The sequence below is a fragment of the Cervus canadensis genome, chromosome 21 (genome assembly GCF_019320065.1).
Source record: "Cervus canadensis isolate Bull #8, Minnesota chromosome 21, ASM1932006v1, whole genome shotgun sequence".
Classification (NCBI taxonomy): Eukaryota; Metazoa; Chordata; class Mammalia; order Artiodactyla; family Cervidae; genus Cervus; species Cervus canadensis.
The window spans coordinates 54735820-54750745 of record NC_057406.1 but is presented as its reverse complement, the minus strand read 5'-3'; the positions used below and the strand labels follow the sequence as shown (position 1 = coordinate 54750745).

General features: G+C 49.1%; 1 protein-coding gene across 1 annotated transcript in view; it reads left to right on the top strand.

Moving 5' to 3' along the window:
- Nucleotides 1–14926, top strand: part of SYN3 (synapsin III) — a 465440-nt gene that overhangs the window by 435837 nt on the left and 14677 nt on the right. The window contains exons 8-9 of the mRNA XM_043441347.1: nucleotides 7672–7814; nucleotides 12734–12808. Of these exons, the coding sequence (XP_043297282.1) occupies nucleotides 7672–7814; nucleotides 12734–12808 (218 nt within the window). The remainder of the gene's footprint in view (nucleotides 1–7671; nucleotides 7815–12733; nucleotides 12809–14926) is intronic.

The window sequence follows — 14926 nt, the reverse complement described above, 5'->3', positions numbered from 1 at the left end:
AGGGCAGCAGAGTGTATTTTAAGTTCTCAGGGGGAAACGCAGCAGTTCTCGGCATCAGTCAATCGCCATGCCAATTACTAGCCGAGGTGGTTCACAGTTTCAGCATTAGATCACAGCGTGTTCCTTTCAGTGACGTCACATCTTTGCAAAACTGGGATTTTGGTGGTGGTTGTGCTATATGAGAATCGGTGTGGAACAGGAAATGGGGGTGAAGTGTCGACTCTGACTCGAAGGTCCGGGAATGTGTGCGGTGCCCAGCAAGCACACGCGGCTCGTTTGTAAGTGCTTGTAGTTACTTATGAATGGAATAAAAATATTATGTACATTGTTTATTTCAGTGACTAAGCTGGTAGGACATAAATAGTTGGCACTTCTTTGGGCCTTGGAATGCCGTGAAGTCATTCTTTAGATGGGCATCATACATCCAGAAAGTGGGGACTTGTGCATTAGGTTCTTTGTAACTCCCATTTAACTCTTTTAAGCTTTTGATGCTGAGCTCAGGAATGATTTTGAGCTAAACTCTGTGAGCGTGGCTTAATGATGTACACATGGAACCTACCCTTGAGAGTCAAGGAGCTACAAGGCTGGGAAATATTTACTGGGAGGGAAAACAGATATTTAGCTCATCTCTCTCACTCCATCTAACTAGCTTCTTAATGAGCGTAGACCACTTTGGAATGAGCTGGAAGCACGCCTTCCTGTTATAAAAACAGAAAAACAAGCATGCATTTGTGTGCCAGGGTTATGGTTTTATTATCTCAAACTAGGAGTGGCCTGAATATCCAGCTGGCTCGACCAGCTAATTATTGCCGGAAAGAGAGACTACAGAGCAAGTGTTCTGAAGCTACAGTTATTATTTTTGGTAGATCCTCCTGCTTAGCTTTTAGCTTATTCATAAATAAATCAGCCAGTTCAGTAAATTGGCTCATATAGTTAGTTATCTTTGAAAAAAACAAGCTTGCCCCGGTCATCACAGCAGATGGAGCCTGCTCCAAACTGGGCCTTCGACAGAAACCTGATGGAGATGGATTTCGCTGGGGTGAGCTGCTGGTCATACTCACCTGAAACATTTTCTAGGCTATTGAAATAGGGCGATGGGCTTCAATGGCTCATGTGTTTTTCTATCAATGTTGATTCTGAACCATCTTCTAGGAAGGATCTTGGCCCCATTCCCAGCATTCACCACTGAGGGCAAGTGGGATTGCCCTTCCTCCAAGCATGAATCCCTCTTAGCCCTCAGCTTCCACGAAAAAACTTCAAGGCTCTGTTTTCTGCTGATACTTGTGAGTCTCTTTTCAACAGGCAGCATCAGCTCCAGGGCCACTGTACCACCTTTTCCCTTTGCCTGGATTCTCTTCATCCAGCTGTTCCCATGACTGGCCCCTTCATTCATTCTTTCAGCAAACATTGAGCCATCTGCTGTGTGCCAAACACTATGATGGGTTTCAAGGTATAAAAAGGAATGATAATAATAGTTAACATTTGTTGAAGGCCTGTAATGAATGAAGAGTTCTTCTAAACCATTTACATGTATGGTTTTTTTGATGCTCATTTGATGCTCAGCAGCAATCAAGTGATCCACATTGGATATTAACAAGTTACCCACATTTTGCTAATAAGGAAAGTAAGACACAGAGAAGCTAAGTACCTTCCCCAAGGTCACACAGCTAACAAGTGAGGGAGCTGGGCTTTGAGCTTGCATTCTTCAACATTTTGTTGTATTGTCTCCCTAGAAAGACACAGAAGGCTCTGGTTTTATTCAGTATTTGGCTTACATTTTAATGAAGGAGAGAGACAATAATCACATTAGCAAATAAGTCATTTCAGCTAGTCAAGGATGGTAAGAAAAAAAATAGTAATAATTCAGTAGAGACTTCTCAGAGTGGGCAGGAAGGAGTAGCTACTTGATATCAAGTAGCTGGAAAAGCCTCTGAGAAAAACAGCCATGGGAAGGTGCCCAGGAAAATGATTTCAAGCAGAGAGAATAGCAAGTGCAAAAGCAGTGAGGCAGGGACAAGTTAGGCTGAGTGCAAAAGAAAGAGATGACCAGGAACCAGATTATAGAAGCTTTTTTACCTGGGCTGCACACATTTTCCTGGGGAGCTTCCAAAAATACTGATGCCTTGGCCCGTGCCCAGAGATTCTGAGGAAATCAGTCTGAGGTTTTGGCTCAGGCAAGAGGAATTCTAAATGAGATGACTGCAGCTGTCCAGGGCAGGACGGTGGTGGCTTAGACCAGGGCAGTGGTGGTGGAAAGGCAGCATCTGTCCTTCAGCCCTGCTCCCTCCACACCGCCCACCTGTGGTCCATGGGAGGCGTACACATCCTTAGCCTGGATAAACCAAAGGCAGGATGCTCCCCTGCAGATAGCCTGGGAAGGATTCAGCACCAGAGACATATCAGTCTTGGTGGGTGTCCCACTGAAGCCCCTACTGGACGTAGCACAAGGGAGAGTGGTAGGTTGACATAACCTTTTCCTAAGAAATCACCATCTCACAATCTCTAATCTCTGACAGCCCAACCTTATTATATCAACGTGGGTGAAACTATCAGCGCTTGGCCATAGTGGTGTCTGTCACAGCTCACTCTGGGAGGTGGCTTCTTTGTCTTCTTGCTACGGCACTAGCTGAGACAGAGTGTTCATCGGGGTTGTCCAAAGAAATGGAAACCATGAGAAGGCTATACATAGATCTATTTTAAGACATTGGCTTATGTGATTAATTTGGTGGTGCTAGTGGTAAAGAATCCACCTGCCAATGCAGGAGACATAAGAGATGCAGGTTCAGTCCCTGGGTTGGGAAGATTCCCTGGAGGATGGCATGGCAACCCACTCTGGAATTCTTGCCTGGAGAATCCCCTGGATAGAGGAGCCTGGTGGGATACAGCCCATGGGGTCCAAAGAGTTAGACATAACAGAGATTTTGCTCGCATGTTGGGATGGGTTAAGAAGAGAGTGACTTGGGCATACGTGGATGGCTTGCATCCAGTGGATGAAAACCGGACTCAAGGCAAAGAGCCAAGACTTACCCTGTATGATCAGTCATTGGAACCATTCGAACACTCTTGGTCTAATATATACTAGGACAAGTTCCCTGAGATGGTATGAGCTTCCTTGCCCAGCAGTAAGCTCCCTGTTATTGCTTGAGGTGTTCAAGCAAATAGCACACAGTCTGCTGAGGCTGTAAGGATGACTTTCCCATCCCAGGCCTGGATGAAGCCCACCGAGGAGATTCGGAATTGTCTCTCAACTCCTCTCTCCCTCTGCACATGTCTGCGAACGTGCAAGCACACACACTCACACTCACATGAGGGAGGTGAAGCAGTTCAAAAAGCTGGCGAGGAGGAGAGTGTGAGAAACCACACAGGGATCCAGCGAGGAAAACAAGGAGGAGAGATGGGAAGGCAGGGGGACGGAGACCGCACTGAGATGGGTGGGGAAAGTGGGGAAGGGGAGGAGGAGGGAAAGGAAGGGATGGAGAAAGATGGGAGGAGTGGGAGGTGGGCAGGGGGCAGAGAGGAGACAGGTGATACTAGACGTAGGAGGGAAAGTATGGGAGAAGGCAGGGGCCAGGAGGAGGGGAGGTGGGAAAGGTGGAGGAAGGAGGATGCAAGAGACAGTGCGGGGCCGTAGAGTGGGTAGGGAGGTGGGTGAGGATGTGAGTCTTCAGAGTCAAGGAATTCGCTGGGCACAGGTCCCCAGCGCAGCACATGGGTAATCTTGAGTCACAGCTCATTTAGAGCTTCCTGTTTTCAGCTTGTCTCTGTGGACAGTTGGAGGGGTTTCCAGCTAGTAAATACATCGGTGTGCCAAGACTCCCTCCCCTGGCTGTGACTGTTCCATGGCTGCCCGTCCCCAACACCTTCTCACGCCACCTCCCTTTATGCCCTGAGCACCAGCCCAGCAGCTCCTCCAGCACCCCCCAAAAGGCCACCTGCTCCCCTCTGCAAGGCCCCCGACTTCACCAGGTTCTCAAGACTCATGAAGGAAGCCGTAAGCCTCTTCCAAGTACTGCACCCAGGCTCACCGATTGCGCCACAGGCGCTCCACTAGGAAGCTGTAAACCTTTTAAGTGTGGAATCCAGCCCAAGCATTTACAGAAAATTTTTCTTTATAAAACGAGTTTCCCTGAAGCACAGTTTCTTTGCCTTTTTCCAAGACCCCATATTTTTCCTTCCATCCCCTTGCACCCTTCCCAGTTACAAGCACATCTTTATCCATCCTTCTTCAACTCAGCCCAGCAGACGTGTCTGGGCCTTCCACAGCATTCCAGACAGCAGGGTTACAACTGGGAACAAGATGCCTTGTCTGCCCTCAGGAAGCTCATGTCTAATGGGGAAACAGACATGGGTAGAGCCAGGGGTAGAGTCAGGTTTTATGGGGCTCAGACAGCACCCAACTTGAGAATAAAATTACCAGCCCATGTATAAGAAACCTGGGTTACGTGTTTAGTCCTAGAGAGGACAGGATGAGTGCCCCACCCAAACACCCGACTCTAGGAGAGAAGGGTTCACAAAGGAAGGTTGAGATGACCATTAATTAAACCACTGCATCTATACTTTCTCTCTTTGCTCTCTTTTGTCTATCCTGTGAATAAATGAATGCATACATGATGCATTCTACGGATATTTACTTAAGGATGAAGTTTAGTTTCTGTAACAAAAACCTAAGATGGCTTAAACAAGCGAGGACCTTCCCTCTCACATAACCAGCTCCTTCCATCCTTCCTTCCTGGGGTGTTGCCTTTCAGATACAAAGTCTATGATGGTGCCCCTCCAGCCAGCCAGATGAGGAAAGAAAGAATTATAAAGCATTCCCCCTTCCCGCCTCACACACACACACTTACCTTTCAAGGCAGACCTGGAAGTTCAAACCCAACTTCTGCTCAAGTCCCATTGACCAAAATGTGATCACCCAGCCTTGAGTACATGAGCACACACAGGTGCCAGGGAGATGAGGAAGTGTAATGTTTATTCTGGATGGTCATGCACCCCCAGATTAAGGCGTTTCACAGCTATAGAAAAAGAGAATGTTTGCTGTGGACAACTAGAGATCTCTCAGACAGCCTGTGGTGTATGATGTGCTTACTAGGAAACAGGTGCAGAAGTAGCTCTGGCCCTTTCCAGGCCCATCCACTGACAAATCGGAATTAAACGAGCTGTCCCTGCAAGCTCCCAGCCCCATTCTTTAATTTCAGTAACTCTGACGCTCTTTACCAGATCCCAAATGTTGGTCAAGAATGAAATACTGTGACCACCCAAGGGGTAGTTGAAGGAAGAGGAAGCAATATATAGATTGTGAAGAAGTTGCCAGGGGAAAAAAAGGAAGAGAACCAGAAGAGAATAGTGAAACCAAATTTCAAAAAGTTTAGCCATTTCACATACCATGGAGTGTCAAAGCAGCAAGAGGACCAAAAGAAACTCCATTGGATTCACCAATGAGGAGGTCAGAAGTGACCTTTGCGAAATCAGTTTGGGTGGAACGGTGGGGAATGGCATCCAAAGAGAGTTGGTTTGGGAGTGAGTGGGGAGATGAAGATGCTAAGATAGAGAGAGTAGTGGTACCTGAGGTACTGAAAAGCAGGAACAACTTGAGACTAGTGGATCCATGATCATGTTGATTCAAAAGATAGAGAATCAATGAAGAGCAAGAGCTGAAAAATGCATGGCACAAATACAGTTTGGCTGCTTTAACAAAGACCAAAATCACAGTGGCTTAAAGATGATTAAGGCTTACTTCGCTCTCATCTAGGAGTCTAAGCGTACACAATCAAGGGCAGACTCGGGATACCATGGTGTGGGAAATCCAGGTTCCTTCCACCTTATTAGTCAGGCCTGCTCAACATGCAGCTTCCATCTTGTGGCCCATGAAGGCTGCACCAGCTCCCACCGTCATGAAAACATCCCAGCCAGGTAGAAGAGGGAAGAGGGAAAGGGAAGTTTTCTTTGATCTTAAAGGCACCACCCAGAGGCTGCTCACATCACATCTCCTCACATTTTCACTAGCTGGACTTGGACCCTTGGATACATCTACCGAGATAAGGGGGACTAAGACAAAGTCATCTTTAGCTGAGAGGCCAAGTCCCCAGAGAAAACTTAAGGGTCCTGTTACTGAGGAAGGAGGGAACAGCAAGGAGTCAGAGCCTTAGAGGACCTAGGACAAGGGGTGGTTTCGGCCTTCGGTGGGAGGAGGCTCGCTGTCTCAGAGGCGGGGACCCACGGAGGGCTGAGAGGAGGGGAGGCCTGCCGAGCTGTCTACAGCCTGCTGGGTGGAGAGCAGGCGTGAGCCGTAGGTGCCCCTGAGGTGGTTCGGAGAGCTGTGCTTTTGCGGTCCTGGGTTTCATGCTCAGCTCTCTGCTTAGCTGCTCTCTGGCCTTGGACAAGGAGAGAAACCTCCGTTTCCACCTCTGTTAAATGGTCATAATAACACCCACATCCTGCCTGCCCCGCAAGCCTGTTTCAAGTCCCAGAAGAGAACTGAGGAGATGTTCTGTAAGTGTGAGGCCGGGGCAGATGTGGGCGGCCGTGTTCCGGGGGGATGGAGTGGTCTAGGCACTGCTGAGTCCGAAGGACAGGTGGGGAGGGGCTAGGAGAGGCTGTGAGGACAGCACCGTCCCGCACACGAGTGCCACACGCCCATCCCCGCGGATCTGGCCTCTGCCCACTGCTGGCCAAGGAACCCCTCTGTTGTCCGAGTGAGGATGACAGGGGAGGGGGCACGCGGCCATGCACAGGGGCTGGAGCCAGCCTCTGGTGTGTCTTGAGATCGTCCTCCCAGAGCCTTGGCCTCGTCCCCTGCCCTTGGCCTCGGCAGCTCTCCTGAGACCTCTCGCCAACCCCAGGGCACACCCCATGTCCCTGGCCTCAGCCCCAGTAAACAGTATGACTGAGTTTCTCCCCCAGGCCTCTGGCCTAGCAGAGCTAGCTGTGTCCAGAGAGTGCACACTCCCAACACACTCCGTCCACACACATGCAAACACCACACACATATGCCACGAACTACACCTTCCATACACACTCTACACGTCCCCCACAAACTTCACACACATAGCCCACGTGCACACACCTGCCCGTGCACACCACACGTGGACACACACTTACACTGGTCTTTGTCTATCCCATATCACATCCCCTACCCGGCTCCCCACACTGCTGCAGGAGCACTTTTTCTGAATCACAAACATGGCTGCTTTCTTGTTTAAACTCCTCTCCTTCAAGTGGCTGTCCAGAACCTTCATGCCTGCATTCCAGCCCCTGTCAAAGCTGTTGAGGCCCACTGTGGTCTATTCCCTGAAGACCCTCTTCAGGTATCTCCACTCTCCTGCCCCCTCGGCCAGTCTGGACCACTGGCCCATCCCCCTCCCCCAGCTCCTCCTGCCGCGCGCTTGTCCATCCTCTGTCCTCTCCAGAGAACATACCTGCTTCATAGTCCATGTGAGAATCACATTCCCTCCCCTGACCCCTGTTCAGAGCCCACTCCTCCTATGAAGACTCCCTTGACTTCCCCAGGTGGAATGCTGCCTTTGGGGAGCAACTTGGCGTCCTGTGTCTGCCTCCCCTGCCAGGCAGATGACCTTCTCACAGTCACTATATATGCAGCCCTGGGTCCCAGTGCGGGGTAGGTGCTCAATGAACACCAGGTACGTGGTACTTATACCCTCATCCTCCCAACAGATCAAAGTAGAAAACCAGCATGACTACCAGGACATCACCAGCATGGTGGCTATGGCCAAAACCTATGCCACCACTGAGGCCTTCATTGACTCCAAGTATGACATCCGCATCCAGAAAATTGGATCCAACTACAAAGCTTACATGTGAGTCCCTGGGCAGGGGCAGGGGCTGGGAGGCTGGGATGAAGGGTAGGAGCAGAGTGTGAGAGGAACCGAGACTAAAGGAGGCATACATGGGAGGGACACCTGGGGACACATCAAGGACGGCCTTGAGTGCCTTGCTGAGGATTTTGGATTTTCTTCTCTTCCCTTCTGAGCAGAGAAGTGTCATGACCTGACCTGTAACCATGAAAGGAAGGCTCTGGGGCTATGGGCGGCAAAAGGGTTTCTCTGGAACTAATAAGATCAGGTAGATTATACCAGATTTCTTCACCTGCAAGCAGTAAAAACCACATCTGACTAATATGGTGGAATGTTTTTAAAGGGAATTTATAGAAACCCATGGATGATCAGAAACTTAAAAAAAATAACTAACCCCAAATTACCAATTTCAGAAATATTGGGATTCAGGGCCGCCCCAGGAATCTGGGTAGCCAGAAGTAATAGACAATCTTCGTGGCACCCCATTAGGAAGGGAATCTACCATAATCATTTTCAGGGCTTAACTCAAGATTCCGATTCCACGGAAACAGTGCTGATTGGTCCAACAGTGGTCACATGATTATCAGAAGAAGGCAGACGATCTGTATAGAGAGACCCACCAAGACAGCATGCAACACAGGCAGGGTCATTGTCCTGTGGAGATAGAGGTTATGTGACTAAAAGAAAAGGGGAGAATGCCAGAAAATTCATCACACATTCAATCCAGGGGTGGTTCAGGCAAATAATGACTCATGCTGGAGCTGTGGTTACGAGGATGAGTGGGAGCTCCTGACTGAATGGAGGGCTTGGTCTTTTCTGCTCCAAGGCCTCGCTGTCTTACTTTGGAATAGTGCTGGTTCCACTTGAAATGATGAGACTCCAGAGAGGCAATAAGTGTCTGGTCTCCAAGTCTGGATGGAGTGCTGATTGCATGGTTCCACCTTTGAGGACTGCAACAGATGGTTCTGGACAGTTGGGAAATCTCTCTATGTGCTTCTGTGTGGTGGAGCTGTGCTCTAGGTCAGGGTCAGCAAACCACAGCCCACAGGCCAAATCTAGCTTCCACCTGTCTCAGTAAGTAAGGTTGCGTTGATCACAGCCATGCAGCTCCATTTCTGTATTATCTAGGGTTACTTTTGCTCTACCTGGATTGCTTAGACTGGAGGTTGGCAATTTTTTTTTCTGGAAGTGGCCAGATGGTCATTTTAGGCTCTGCAGGCCTCACAGTTTGAGTTGCAACCACTCCACTCTGCCACTGCCTGGAAAACTGGAGAACATGCAATCCATTGACCTACAAGGAAATATGCCCAGGAAAGGGATGGAGCCAAGGAATACTTCGGCCTGTCTTGCCAACCATTCTCCCAACCAGGAGCCAGGCCAAACCTGTCACTGCTCTCAGATGCCTTCAGGGCGATAAAGTCACCTCCCCACACCCATAACCCCTCTGAGTCGGAGAACATTCTAGTGTATGGTCCAACACATTCCTGAGGCCTCCACCATCCCTCATGATATCATTTCCCTCCTCTCCTCATTGTTAGCGTTTCCACTTGACATTGACGACACCTTGCCCCAGTTTCTCTCCTTGAGGATTACCTCATTGCCGCATTCTTTACGCTGAGCCTCTCTGTCCCGACAGCTCCAATTTGTCATTAGTTACGGCGTTTCCTGGAGCCTGCGTTGGCCCACGTCCGAGGGAAGGGGTTCGTGTCAGACCTCAGTGTAGAACGCCCTCTCCACCCATGACCGTCAGCGTCCTTTCTGGCCCACTTCCTGCCCTGCTCTCAGGCCTTTGTGCTTGTTGCTACTGAAGGTCATTGTGTCTAAGTCCTCTCAGCAGACCCAGCTGGGAAATAAATGTGTGTATCTCAACCCGTGTATACACACATCTGTAATTATTTCTCTCTGTATATACCCATCTATAGCTAAAGCTAAACAGTTCATATTGATGTGTCAGACTTTCAACTAGTGCTCGGTTTTCAACATGATTCACTTTAGCCTTCCCAAGTTGCTTATCTGTAACTTTCCACTCCCAGCAGGGAGAAAACCTGGCTTCCCCTATCCTCCATCCACATACTTCTTTGTTCAATCCCAGCACATGCGTATAGTTGCAGAACTGTCAAGCTGTAGCCCCTTGAGAAACAACTTTGCCAACTATGGTACAGGACTTACATGTGGTTTCTTCTGTACTTAGGCACCCAGTCTCCACTAATTTCCAAAGTTAGTGAGGTCAGCACCTTTCCACTCACTCCTGCCCTCTTCAACAAGGGGGTCAGCATCAAACCTGTGTCATAAACATAGATGCCATTGTCACAGCCTACATTCCATCCTACTTTCAAGCAGCTGCATCATGTTTGGGCCAATCGACCTTTTTCCCCAAACCTGTGACTGGCTCTGCCATGGAGATTCATGGTAAGAGCACAGAGTTTCTCACATATGGTTTAGTGGCTTCTGTCACTCAGTGGGACTGATAATAATGTCCATTATTAGGTTTTGTGAGACTGAAGCCTGTGTTTACAAAGCTTTTAGACCCATGTCTCAGACATAGAAAGCGCTCACTAAATATCAGCTCTATCATTAGCTTCTTGGAACGAGACCAATCTAGCTTGTGCTCCTGCTGTTTCTGGCATTAGAATGCTTTTTTTCCTCATCTACACTTACTGAAAAATAATAGTAGCACCCACTGTACTAAGAGATTTATGAGAATCTTTCCTTTAATCCATATGATGCCCTATAAGCATGGTACTAAAATGGTTCCTATTTACTAATGAGAAAATACTCAGAAGTGTTGTCCTTGGTTATACTAGGAAACACTACAATCAAGATTCAAACTTGCACCTGTCAGACTCAAGTCAGTTCTTACCTTCCCTTGTCACTATACAGATCCCACTCTACCATATCCTACTCATCCTTCCAGGTACATCTCAGTCACCACCTTCTGGGGTCACATAAAGTATCTAAAAAGTTGTTTCCACAGAATGCCTCACACCTTATGTGTACTGCTAACCCTACCGTGCCTATGTTCTGGTTTTAGCTAGTCTACCCTTTAAGGTAGTGAACAGCTGGAGGAGGCAGGTCATCTCTGCACACTCAGATTAGTCCTGTAGTCAGGACATAGGGTGGCCTGATGATTGTTTGCCAAATTGAATTTAATTGCATTGAGTTGAACTGAACTGAACTGAACCAACTGAAGCTTATCAATGTCACTAAAACACTTTAACCATTATGGCTCTTGTTGGCCACCTGTTCTCAGCATCTGCTATCCTCAGATACATTGTATTTTCTCTTTTAAAGAGACATTTGATAGCACTGGTTCACCCTTGAAGCTCAATCACATGCCTTTCCTTGGTCATGAAACAGATCACTTTATCACTTCCATTTTGCTTAAAGCCATTCAGTCTTTGCTGAATCCAAATATGCCACTGGATTTTCTCTTCAGCATACACAGCCCCTTACCTAGTGAGTTGTTACCTGGCACCTACTACCTGCCAGGAACCCTTGGACACTAGAGGTACAGAAGGATGAGCCAAACATGCTCCCTGCCCTCAGGGAAGTCAGCACACTAAAGCGGTCATTGCAACTGAAACGAGCATTTCTAAACATTGGTAGAGTGTAGTACCAGTTCAGTTCAGTTCAGTTCAGTCGCTCAGTCGTGTCCGACTCTTTGCGACCCCATGAATCGCAGCACACCAGGCCTCCCTGTCCATTACCAACTCCCGGAGTTTACTCAAACCCATGTCCATCGAGTCAGTGATGCCATCCAGCCATCTCACCCTCTGTCGTCCCCTTCTCCTCCTGCCCCCAATCCCTCCCAGCATCAGGGTCTTTTCCGATGAGTCAGCTCTTTGCATGAGGTGGCCAGAGTATTGGAGTTTCAGCTTCAGCATCAGTCCTTCCAATGAACACCAGGACTGATCTCCTTTAGGATGGACTGGTTGGATCTCATTGCAGTCCAAGGGACTCTCAAGAGTCTTCTCCAACACCACACTTCAAAAGCATCAATTTTTCAGCACTCAGCTTTCTTCACAGTCCAACTCTCACGGTTCTTACTGGGGAAGTGTCAGGTCAGAAAGTCACATTTTCAGATGAAACTTGAAAGATGAGTAGGACTTAGGGAGACAAGGATGGAGATGAAGACTGTATCAGGCAAAGGGGAAAAGTGTATGGAGGCCTATATGCAGGAAAAAACCCATGGGCTTTGGAGCACCTGAAGGGAGGTCAGTTGTTGCTGGAGCAGAAAGGCAAGGGAACTGAGAGGGTGATGAGGCAGACAGAGGCAGAAGGCCTTCCTGCTGTTCACCATGAAAAGGCAGTCACTTCTCCCCATTTGTTATTTTTCCTACATTTTAGTGCTCAAAAAAGATTCCAGAGTCACCAGGGGCTATACTACCCTAGTTCTTCTAAAAAAAAAAAAACAGGAGGCCATTTGAAGGATTTAATCTGATAGTGTAGGCATTCATTAAATTCAATTTTACATTTCAAAGGTAGCTTAGGGAACGATACATAAGACCCAACAAATAAGACAATCAACATAAAGGGAAATGAAAACACAAAAAATAAATCTGAAGACAGGATGTGTATCTAAGAATGCACATCACAGTGGGCTTCCCAGGTGACGACGCTCATGGTAAGGAACCCGCCTGCCAATGCAGGAGGCATAAGAGACTTGGGTTCGATCCCTGGGTCAGGAAGATCCTCTGGAGGAGGGCATGGCAACCCACTCCAGTATTCTTGCCTGAAGAATCCCATGGACAGAGGAGCCTGGCAGGCTACAGTCCATAGAATAGCAAAGAGTCCAACATGACTGAAGAACAATGTAAGCTAGATATTTGAATCAGAGCCACCAAACAGCCAAAGCAAAAAAGGGAAGCAGATCAGTGACAAGCATCCCTACTGCCCTCACCGTGTCATCTGTTCTGGTACAGGAGAACCTCCATCTCTGGAAACTGGAAGGCCAACACAGGCTCTGCCATGCTGGAGCAGGTGGCCATGACAGAGAGGTAAGAGGTAACGGAAGTGCTTAGGGAGGCGTACCAGCCACAGGGGGAGGTAGACAGGGATACAGCAAGGATCCTGTAAGGAATGCCGTCTCGCACTTTGGCCAGCGTCTCGCCACCCACAGAGCACTTTCCCAGGCATGATCCGCTTTACTGCCCATAATAGCCTTCAGGGCATGTTTTACAATAACCCCATTTTACACATGGGGAAGATGGCTCAGAGGGGGAGCATGGCTTGTCCAAGTCACAGAACTGATCAATGGCAGAGATAAAACTAAAACCTTGACATCTTGACTCCAAGTCCAGGGGTCTTTGTGGCCCTGCCAGTTGCTGCAGGAAGTCCTCACCAATCTCTTCTGCTCTTGACAGCTGTATGGAAGCATCCCGTTAGGGTACCAGGGCTCCCACCCAGAGTGTCAACTCCTCTCTCAGATGTACTCCTGTCTCAGCATGAGGAGGGAGAAGTCAGTTTCCTGTGAATCATGAATGCAGCAGAGAGGCACACTGGCTGAAAGTCCCTCCCTTTAAACAACACCTGTGAGCCATCTTCACCTGAAGAAGGACCAGCCACCTGCTCTTGAGGCCAGCAGCACACATACATCCCTTGCTGAGTGCCCAGTGATCTCTGCTTGTAAGCCTTCAGTGACAGTGGGCAAGGCATGGGCTTTGGGTCAGAAAGGTCTGTTCAGTGGACATGTATTGAGTACCGACTTCATGCCATGTATGCTGAGCACAGACAAAAAGACCCAACCCTTCCCTTTAAGAACTCTGTATCAGTTGCAAGTTTCAGAAAATGGATTAGTTGGAGCCAAAGGGGATTTACTGGCTTGTGGCAATGAAAACTTCAGAGGTGCAGCACCAGGTAGGACTTTAGAACTTATTCTACCCACCCACTCCAGTATTCTTGCCTAGAGAATTCCATGGACAGAGGAGCCTGGTGGGCTACAGTCCATGGGGTCGCAAAGAGTCAGACACGACTGAGCGACTTTCACTTTCACTGCCAACTTCAGTTCAGCTTTCTTCTATGTTGGCTTCATTCCGGTCAGCTCACTCATATAGTGGTCCAAAGTGGCTCCAGGCTTACGTCTTAACTGTGTCAAGTCCAGCAGAAAGAAGATGTCTTTCCTAACCATTTCAATCAAAGCCTGGCATTGAGCCTTCTTCACTGATAGGCCTGACTTAAGTCACATGACTATCATGGCTCCCATCTCTATGACCCAGAAAGCAGCAGCACTGTAATTAGATACTCCTGTGTCCCGTCTCTGCCCCGAGGAGTGAAGCAGGACCAGTGCTACAGTCACACGGACTGAGGCTTAGGGGAGGGATGTAACACGGTTCCTGCCCTTGTGGAACTCCTCGTTCAGGGCTCTAAGCTGAGGAGACAGCATGAACTAAAGCGGGTGGTCCTGCCCCCTTCCAAGCTGTGTTACACAGGTTAACTACCCTTTCTGAACTTCTGCAGCTGTAGATTGGAGGCAATGCACCCAAGCCAGAGGGCTGATGAGAACGGGATCTTCAGTGGCAGGGAGTGCCCTGGAAATGTTGGTCTCCTTCCCTTCCTGCCAGTCCCAGGTGCCGCCCCCAAGGTGGGCGCCCACCTGTGCTCTCCAGCCTCCGCGGTTGGGCTCGTTCCCTGGCACAGCTGCAGCACCTGGTCTGGGGGAGTGACAGCCATCCCCCAGCGGGCATTCAGGGGACAGCCGTGGCCCTTTTCCCCACCACCTTTCCAGAAGGGAAGCCCCACCTTTCCCCCCGGCTGCGCAGGCTGCTGCCAGGTGTCTCCAGCAGGTCACCGTCTCCCTGGCTCTGCTCAGTCCCAGGCCCCATGGGCCATTCCTGGAGGAGCCTGCCATGGGAGTGGGGCGGCTCAGGCCTGGAATCCGCTTTCCCTTCTGCACATTCATGGTCAGTAGCCTCAGTGCCTCCAGGGGACTTAGCAGAGGAGATGAGAGAGCCAGCTCTGAGAGCACTTCAGCTCATTCCAGGCCTTATGGCTCAGAGACACAAATAGATCTCCGAGCAGGCGTGCCCCGTGTGACCCTGGAGAGTGGGGAGAAAAGCAAGAACATTGACACAAAGTCCCCTGTGACTCCAAATCCAGCCACCACGAGGGAAGCCAAG